A 9,547-nucleotide genomic window follows, 5' to 3' on the forward strand; every position below is an offset into this window, starting at 1 on the left:
TACAGGGACATTATAAGGACATTATAGGGACAAGGCGCTGTGGCATCGCCCCCCGCCTCGCGCCGCCCCTGCATTCCTTCCCCGTGCGTCATCTGGCGGGGGGGGGGAATCTGTGCTCACGCAGCGCTGTTTGTTCACCCCGAGACGGTGCGGGACGGGGGGGGTGCGGCTGCACGGCCGTGCATGCAAACACACGTACACGCATGTATGTGCACGCACACACGTGCATATGGCCGCACACGCACATGTATGTGCATGCAACCCACCTTCCCCCCCCCCCCCCTGCCCCCCCGATCCAAAATCTCCGCTGCAAACCCAGCCCCCGGGCTCCATGCCGGCTCCTCCTGGTTCCGCCCCGCTCCTCCCCCGCACGGCCCCGCACGGCCCCGGGAGCGCCGTACGATGATCTGCGGGCGGAGGGCGCGGCCCCGCCCCGAGCAGAGCGGGGGGGTCTTGAAGAAGTTGGGTGAGTGCCGGGGCAACGTGGTCGGGGGTCTCAAAGATGGGGGAGTCTCCTTGATTGGGGGTCTTCGTGGTCAGCAGTGTCCCCCATGGTCGGCATCTGCGTAGCTGGGGGTCCGTGTGGTTGGGGGGTCCAAAGGTTGGAGGGGTTCCGTGTGATCGGGGGTCCCCATGGTCAGGGGTCTCCTTGGTTGGAGTTCCCCATGGTTGGGGTTCCCCACGGTTGGGGGTCATCGTGGTCAGGGGAGTCTCTATGGTTGGGCATCCATCGGTTGGAGGTCTCCGTTCATGGAGTTCCTCACAGTTGGGGGTCCCCATGGTAAGGAGTGTCCCCCATGGTCAGGGTCCCCACAGTCAGGAGTCCGTGTGGTTGGGGGGTCCAACGGTTGGAGGGGTTCCCCATGGTCAGGGGTCCCCATGGTTGGAGTTCCTCATGGTTGGGGGTTGTTGAGGTCAGGGGTGTCACTATGGTTTGGAGTCCAGTGATTGGTGGTCTCTGTGGTTGGAGTCCCCTGTGGTTTGGGGGTCTCTGTGGTCAGGGGTGTTGCCCATTGTCGGGGTCCTCATAGTTGGGAGTCCACCTGGTCAGGGGTCTCCATGGTTGGGACCCAGTAATTGGGGGTCATCATCGTAAGGGTCCTCGTGGTTGGGAGTCCCCATAGTCATGGGGATGAGGGTCCATCGTGGTCAGCTATCCCCATGGTTGGGGGTCCAATGGTCAGGGATTCCCATGGATGGAGTTTCCCCATGGTCGGGGGGATCCCTATGATTTTGGGCCTAACAGTTGGAGGTCTCCATGGCTAGAGTTCCCCATGGTTGGACATCCCCATGGTCAGGGGTCCCAATGGTCAGAAGCCCCCATAGTTGGAGTTTCTTTGTGGTTGGAGTTCCCTGTAGTCAAGGGGGTCCTCATGGTCAGGGGTCTCCACAGTCATGGGTTCCTATAGTTGGGGGTCTCCGTGGTCAGAGATCCCCATGGTTGGAATTACCCATGATTGAGGGTCCCCATGGTTAGGGGTGTCCCTATGGCCAGGGGTACCCATGGTTGCAGGTCTAGTGTTTGGGTCCCCATGGTTGGGAACAACCATTTCCCACTGCAAGAGCAGCGCATGGCTGCTGGGGCTGTTCTCAAGGGGTGCTTCCAAAAAACAAATAAAAAGGAGGAAATGATTTCATGGAGAATGGACGGAAATGTCCCGTCAGAGCGGGTGTGTGGCCAGCCTGGGGACAGGGTTGGGGCTGTGCAGGGCGGGTGGCAGCCCCGCTCCTGGTGCTCCCACACTGGATTGCAGCAGCTTTGCTGGCATTGCACAGCTCTGGCCAAGAGTTCTGCAGTGTGAGCACAGCTCTGTGTCCACTGCTTGGCTGTGTCCCATCCCTTCCGGCTGCACAGTGTGAGAGGAGCTGACTGCAGTGGCCATCCCATCCCATCCCATCCCATCCCATCCCATCCCATCCCATCCCATCCCATCCCATCCCATCCCATCCATGATATCTGTCCTGTCCCATGTCATCTGTCCTGTCCTGTCTGTGCCATCTCATAGTGTCTGCCCCACCCCACCCTACTCCATCCCACCCTATCCTACCCCATCCCCTCTGCCCCATCCCATCCTGGCTGTCCTGTCCCATCTCACCCTGTCCTGACTGTCCTATCCCATCATATCTCTCCCACTCTATCTGACCCATCTTGTTATGTCTGTCCTATCCCATCCCATTACGTCTTGTCTGTTCCATCATGTCTCTCTCATCCCATTCCCATCCCACCCCCATCCCACTCCCATCCTATTCCACCCCATACTGTCTGTCCCATCCACATCCGTGCCCCACCCCACCTCACCCTGCCTCAACCCACCCCATCCCATCCCATCCCATCCCATCCCATCCCATCCCATCCCATCCCATCCCATCCCATCCCATCCCCATTCTCTCATCCCCATCCCATCCCCATTCTCTCATCCCCATCCCATCCCCATTTTACCCCATCCACCCCATGCCATCCCCACCCCACTCAATTCCATCCCATCCCACCTGTCCCATCCCACATAACCCTGTCCCATCCTGTCCCCCTGCAGGTCTGTCAGAGGATGAGGACCTCCAGCTGATGCTGCAGGGCTCCCTGCTGCTCAAGGTGACCCCACGGCGGGCGAAGGAGCGGCGGTACCGCCTGCAGGAGGATGGGGTCACTGTGGTGTCTGAGCGGCGCTTCGGCCGCATGGCCTCCAAACACAGCTGTGAGTGCTGGCACTGGGGCTGGGGGCACTGGTGTGGGTTTGGCATGGCCCCCAGTGTGGCCGGGTGGGCTAATCCTAATCCTAACCCTAACCCAGACCCCATATGGGACCCCGACTCCAACCTTAGACCCCTCTTGGTGATGCCCTATGGTCCCCATCTGAAAACAGGCTTTGTGCCCCAGCCGTGGACCAGTGCCTCCCAGTGCATCCCATGGCATTCTATTTTATTCCATTGCCTTCCTGCACCCTGTGTATCCTATTGCCTCCCAGTGCATCCCAGTGTACCCCCTTGCATCCTGGTACATCTCAGTGCATTCCACTGCATCCAGTGCATTCCATCACCTCTCTGTGCATCCAGTACCTCCCATGGCCTTCCAGTGCCTCCCAGCATATCCCATTGCATCCCAGAGTAACCCACTGCATCCCAGAGCCTCCCAACATATTCCATTGCATCCCAGAGTCTCCCCTTGCATCCCAGAGCCTCCCAGCATATCCCATTGCATCCTGTTCAATCCCATTGCATCCCATTGCATCCCAGAGCCTCCCAGTGTATCCCATTGCATCCCAATACCTTCAGTGCACCTCACTGTATCCCATTGGATCCCATTGCCTCCCAGAGTATCCCATTGCATCCCCTTGCATTCCATTGCATCCCAGTGCCTCCCCATGTTCTATCTCATTGCATCCCAGTGCCTCCTAGCATATCCCATTGGATCCCATTGCCTCCCATTGCATCTCATTGCATCCCCATGACTCCCAGTGGTTCCAATTGCATCCCAGTGCCTCACAATGCATCCCATTGCATCCCAGTGCATATCATTGTGTCCCAATGTATCCCAGTCTATACCATTGCATCCCAGTACATGCCAGTATATCCCACTGCATCCCACTGTATCCCAGTGCCTTCAATGTATCCCACTGCATCCCAGTTCCTTCTATTGCATCCCATTGCATCCCAGTGCCTCCCAGTGTATCCCATTGCATCCCAGCATAACCCGTTGCATCCCATTGTGTCTCTTTTCCTCCCATTACATCTCAGTGCATCCCATTTCCTCCCACTGTATCCCATTGCATCGCAATGCCTCCCTATATACCTCATTGCATCCCAGCTCCTGCCATTGCATCCCAGTACTTTCCAGTGCCTTCCAGTGCCTCTCAGGGTATCCCGTTGCCTCCCGTTTCCTCTCTGTCTTGCCTGGGATTCTCGTCTTCGGCGCAGCCCAAGGGGACATTGGTTGGCTCTGGTGTCCCTGCGTGGTGCTCATTGGAACCATCCCTGTGTCCCCGCAGTCTCCGTTGCACACATTGTGTCGGTGCACCGGGGGCACCATTCGGAGGGGCTGCGCCGGTACGGCTGTGCCATCCCTGAGTGGAACTGCTTCACCATCGCCTTCGAGGGCGGGCGCAGGAACCTGGACCTGGGGGCACGGGATGAGGACGTGGCACTGCGCTGGGTGCGGGGGCTCCGCACGCTGCGGGGGAGGCTGCGGGGCATGAGCCAGCGGGAGAGGCTCGAGCAGTATCCTATGGGCTCAGCGGGGTCCTGGGAACAGCCTGGGGGCATCTTGGAGACATCCAGGGACATCTCGTGGACAGCCTGGGGACATCGTGGGGGCATCGTGGGGACAGCCTGAGGACAGCTTGGCAACATCTCGCGGGGATGTGTTGGGGCAGCCTGGGGACACCTTGGGAGGAGTTTGGAGACAGCTTGGGGACACCTTGGAGACATCCAGGGGCATCTCATGGACAGCCTGGAGACGTCGTGGGGACGTGTTGGGGATAGCTTGAGGACAGTCTGGGACACTGTGGGGATAATTTGGGCACAGCCTGAGGAACATCTTGGTGACATCTCATGGACAGCCTGGGGACAGTCTGGGGACATGCTGGGAAGGTGAGGTGGACATCTTGGGGATAGCCTGGGTGTATCTTGGGGACCTCCTGAGGACAGCTTGGGACGGCGTGGGGGCAGTCTGGGGATATCTTGGAAACGTGTTGGGGACAGCTTGGGGACAGTTTAAGGACATCTTGAGGAAAGCTTGGGGCAGTCTTGGGGTATCTTGGGGATATGCTGGGGACAACTTGGGGACAGTTTGGGTGCTTTCCTTAACGCAGCGTAGCTGGATCCATGGCATGCTGCAGCGTGCCGATAAGGACAAGGACAACAGGATGTGCTTCCAGGAGGTGCAGATCATGCTGCGCATGGCCAACATCCACATGGACAATGCCTACGCCCACCAGCTCTTCAAGGTACTCTCTGTCACCTGACGTCCCTGTCTGTCACCAACCAGCCTAAACCAGAGGGTAGAGGGCTGGGGACGATGACAGAGGGGACATGACCCACACAGCTGCATAACCCAGGGGATGGGGGACTGGGGACAATGACAGAAGGACATGACTCACACAGACCCAAGGTGACCCACGAGGCCCCAGGATCCCCCTGTTGGGATGGGGACAAAGAATCACTGGGTGTCACCATGCCCCATCCACGGTGGTCAAGGCAGTGAAGAGGTGGAAGACACCCAATGGGACTTGCACATTCCATGGGTGCCCCTGGGTAGCTGAAGCTCCCAAACACATCCCAGGCCAGGTGGGTCCTTTGGGGTTAGGGCCAATGGCTGCCGTCCCATAGGAATGTGACCACTCCGGTGATGGGCGGTTGGAGGACCGGGAGCTGGAGGACTTCTGCCGGCGGCTGCTGCGGCGCCCGGAGCTGGAGGAGCTCTTTGGGCATTATTCGGGTGAGGACTGCGTGTTGTCGGCCGAGGAGCTGCGGGATTTCCTGCAGGACCAGGGCGAGGAGGGCACCCTACACCAGGCCTGTGCCATCATCTGTGCCCATGAGCTCAACGAGAAGGGTAGGGATGGGGACGTCCCCGCTGGAGGGTGGGTGGCTGAAGGGCAGAACGGGTGCCATGGGGATGTGGGCTTGAGATTCTGCAGGGCTGGACAGAGTGTCCCTTTGCCCCGTTGTCCCCCTCACCCTTCCACGGAGGTGGCCTTGCCCTATTTTGGTCATGGACATGAAGGTTGGGATGGACACCAAGGGACCTCCCTGTGCCCTATTGCCATCCCAAGGGTGAATGTGGCACTGCCACAGGGCAGCAGGTTGGGAGCAGTCACCTCCGTGTCCCTGTAACCAGCAGGATGCGGGAAATACACCAAGGGACTTCCATGTGCCTTGTGTGCCATAGTGCCAACCCAAAGGTGAATATGCCAGGAGACAGCAGGAGGAGATGGGACGCCAAGGGGACATTTGTGTCTTAGTGACCTATTAAGTGGGGAACATTGGGGTGGGGAGAGAGGACCTCCACCTCTTGTGGGTGCCACCATGCCGTGTCCATGGTGGTCAAGGCAGTGAAGGGATGGAAGACACCCAATGAATGGGACTTGCATGTCATCTGTGTGCCACGGTGTCTGGGGCGAGCATGGCAGTGCCAGGGGACATCCATGTGGGGACAACCCATGAGGTGCCACCTTTGCCACCTCCCCCAGCCCGGCAGCAGGGCCTGATGACACTGGATGGCTTCACGATGTACCTCCTGTCAGCTGCTGGTGACATCCTCAACCAGGAGCACACGCAGGTACACCAGGACATGAGCCAGCCCTTGTGCCACTACTTCATCTCCTCATCCCATAACACCTACCTGACCCGCAACCAGATTGGAGGCACCAGCAGCACCGAAGCCTATGCCAGGTGGGTGCCGTGGGGTGGCCCGGGTGACACAAGTACTGATCCAGTGGTGGTGGACTGGGTGACGTGGGGACTCACTGGATGATGTGAGTGACATGGGGTGATGGGGGGACTCATCCTGCGGTGCAGGGCACTGATGATGGGATGCCGTTGCGTGGAGCTGGACTGCTGGGAGGGTCCCGATGGGGAGCCCATCGTCTGCCATGGCCATATGTTCACCTCCAAGATCCTCTTCCGTGATGTCATCGAGGCTATCCGCGATTACGCCTTCAAGGTAAGGCTGGCGCCATCAGCCCTGGGTTGGGCACTGGGTGCTGGTGCTCAGTGCTGCCCACTCCCATCCCCACCTCCCAGCGATCGCCATACCCCGTCATCCTCTCGCTGGAGAACCACTGCGGGGTGCAGCAGCAGGCCACCATGGCGCGGCACATGAAGGCCATCCTTGGGGACATGCTGCTGACACAGCCCCTGGAAGGACAGGACCCCAGTGTCCTCCCGTCCCCAGAGGTAAGGCCATCTGTTGTGGTGTCCCCGTGTCCCCAAGCACCTGAGCTCGGCCCTTCGTCCCGCAGCAGCTGAAGGGGAAAGTCCTGGTGAAGGGCAAGAAGCTGCCAGAGCTGCAGAGTGAGACCTGCAGTGTCACCTCCATCCTGGATGAAGAGGAGGAAGAGGAGACAGAGGAAGAGGACAGGCTGCAGGTTGTCAATTTTTTGGGGTCTCCATCACCTTGGGGTCTCTATCATCTTAGGCTGTCCATGCTTTGGACTAACATCTTAGGATGTCCATTGCTTTGGGTTGTCCTTTGCTTTGGGGTATCTGACATCTTGGGATGTCCATTGCTTTGGGTTGTCCTTTGCTTTGGGGTATCTGACATGTTGGGATGTCCATTGCTTTGAGTTGTCCTTTGCTTTGGGGTATCTGACATCTTGGGATGTCCATTGCTTTGGCACCTCCATCACTTTGGGGTGACTCCACAGGCCAAAGATGCTTCCCATGTGGCCCCAGAGCTGTCAGCCATGGTGGTGTACTGCCAGGCCACCCCCTTCCCCGGCCTGGCCCAGGCCCTACAGCAGCCCCGGCCCTATGAGATGTCCTCCTTCAGCGAAAGGAAGGCTCGGAAACTCATCAAGGAGGCAGGTAAAGGCAGTGGGATGGGGACAGGGGGTCAGGGACAGAGATGAGGACAGAGCTGCTCTGGCCACTCCAGGACACAAGGTTGTGGTTGCTGAGGTGGCCCATGGGCTGGGTTTGGGCATTGGCACAAGATGCTCAGGACTGGTGGGAATGGGGGCTCTGGTGGAAAGGTCAACATTTGGGATCTGGCGTTTGGGTGCAGTGTGTCTGTTTGGGATCAGGTCTGGGGTTGGGATGAAGGTCAGGTTTTGTGGTCCATTGGGATCCAGACTCAAGGTCAGGGTCTGAAGTTTGGGGACAGGTTTTGGGGTCAGGTTTTGAGGTCCGTGGCACCATGTGGCCCCCACCCCACCCAACTGTCCCACTCAGGCCCCACGTTTGTGCGCTACACCTCCCGGCAGCTGAGCCGCGTCTACCCTTTGGGATTGAAGATGACCTCCTCCAACTACAACCCCCAGGAGATGTGGAACGCCGGCTGCCAGCTGGGTGAGCCCTCAGCCCCATACATCCCCTGAGATGCAACATCCACCCCAATGGCCCCATCTCTGTCCCTGCAGTGGCCCTCAACTTCCAGACGCCAGGCTATGAGATGGACCTGAACACCGGGCGCTTCCTGGGCAACGGGGGTTGTGGTTACGTGCTGAAACCCCAATTCCTGCTCAACCCCCACAGCGGCAGCCCCCACCCCCTCGTGTTGTGCATCAGGGTGAGGCTCCCCTACTGCTGCTGCCTGCATCCCGTATGGGTGACACCAACCCCATGTCCAGCCACGTGCCACCCGCCATGCCTTCCCAATGTCCCTTCCCACAGGGACCCCCACAGTGTCATCCTGTTCCCCTGTTGTCCCCAGGTCATCACGGCACAGCAGCTGCCAAAGCTGAACCGGGAGAAGCTCAGCTCCATCGTGGACCCTTTTGTCAGAGTGGAGATCTATGGGGTGACGGCAGACTGCAGCAAGCAGCAAACCACCTACAGGAGCAACAACGGTGATCCCATTATTATCCCCATTCCTCTCAGTGCACATCAACCCAGTCCCATTATAATCCCCATTTCTTTTAATATACCCCAGCCTGGTCCCACCTTTTCCTCCAGTATATCCCAGTGCCATCCCATTCCACCTGGTACATCTCAACTTGTCCCATTATGATCCTCATTCCTCTCGGTACATTTCAACCCGGCCCCAGTTTGGTCCCCACTCCTCCCAGCTCATCTCAGCCTGACCCCATAACGGTCCCCATTCCTCCCAGCTCATCTCAGCCTGCTCCCACTGTTCCCCATTCCCTGGGCAATGACCCCCCTTGACGCACTCCTGTAGGCTTCAACCCACGCTGGGAGGAGACGCTCACGTTCCAGCTGCGGGTCCCTGAGCTGGCGTTGGTGCGCTTTGTGGTGGAGGACCACGACAGCACCTCCTGCAATGACTTCGTGGGGCAGTTCACGCTGCCGCTGGGCAGCATGCGAGAAGGTGGGTGCCCCCCTACTGGGGGAGGGGACAACCCCGGGTCTCCTACTCGGTGCCTGCTCTGTCCCCAGGGTACCGCCACATCCACCTGCTCTCCAAGGATGGCGCGTCCCTGGCCCCTGCCACGCTCTTTGTGCACGTCACATGCAAACGCCCATGATGTCCCCATGGCAAACGCGCTCCTGAATGGGGTGCAGGGACAGAATGGGGACACTGCTGTCCAGCCAGGGTGACAGCAGGGCTGCCTGGGGTCTCCAGTTGGGTAGAGGACCCTGCCTGTGTCCCAATTGCTTGCGCTCACACCCCACTTTTCCCCTCTGGCTGAGACCAGGAGGAGATGGGGACATGGTGACAACCAGGATGGGGTGGCCCAGCCACCATGTTCCCAATGCATCTGGAGGGACATGATGGTGACAGCAGCTTCACTGGCTCCATCCCGATTCCTTTGGGCTGCAGGGATGGTGCCTGCCACAATGTCCCCAAGGAGACCCTGCCTCCACAGCCGTGGCGCAAACCACATGGTTTGGTGCTTGAGAACTGTTGACAGAGATTTGTACCCGGTGCCCA

The 9,547-nt window shown here is 59.1% G+C and overlaps 1 protein-coding gene across 2 annotated transcripts; it reads left to right on the forward strand.

The window, feature by feature from the left end:
* The first annotated feature begins 307 nt into the window (after positions 1-307).
* Positions 308-9,540, forward strand: PLCD3 (phospholipase C delta 3). Of its 2 annotated transcripts, XM_048926752.1 has the most exons (15): positions 308-466; positions 2,535-2,693; positions 3,984-4,212; positions 4,811-4,940; positions 5,323-5,548; positions 6,186-6,387; positions 6,514-6,658; positions 6,739-6,891; positions 6,957-7,082; positions 7,362-7,521; positions 7,888-8,004; positions 8,076-8,224; positions 8,369-8,504; positions 8,834-8,983; positions 9,052-9,534. In XM_048926752.1, the coding sequence occupies exons 1-15, from the start codon at positions 403-405 to the stop codon at positions 9,138-9,140; spliced, it is 2,235 nt and encodes a 744-aa protein (XP_048782709.1). In that variant the 5' UTR covers positions 308-402; the 3' UTR covers positions 9,141-9,534. The 2 variants fall into 2 exon arrangements, with proteins under 2 accessions (XP_048782709.1, XP_048782710.1); XM_048926753.1 differs by lacking the exons at positions 308-466; positions 3,984-4,212 and having other exon boundaries at positions 4,806-4,940; positions 9,052-9,540.
* Positions 9,541-9,547: the final 7 nt, after the last annotated feature.

This window comes from Lagopus muta, chromosome 25, assembly GCF_023343835.1.
Source record: "Lagopus muta isolate bLagMut1 chromosome 25, bLagMut1 primary, whole genome shotgun sequence".
NCBI classification, from domain to species: Eukaryota; Metazoa; Chordata; class Aves; order Galliformes; family Phasianidae; genus Lagopus; species Lagopus muta.

Coding starts and splice junctions, on each gene's coding strand:
- PLCD3 (XM_048926752.1), top strand. CDS start 403: ATGATCTGCGGGCGGAGGGCGCGGCCCCGCCCCGAGCAGAGCGGGGGG. Junction 7,522..7,887: donor GAAACTCATCAAGGAGGCAG/GTAAAGGCAGTG, acceptor TGTCCCACTCAG/GCCCCACGTTTGTGCGCTAC. Junction 8,225..8,368: donor CCCTCGTGTTGTGCATCAGG/GTGAGGCTCCCC, acceptor TGTTGTCCCCAG/GTCATCACGGCACAGCAGCT.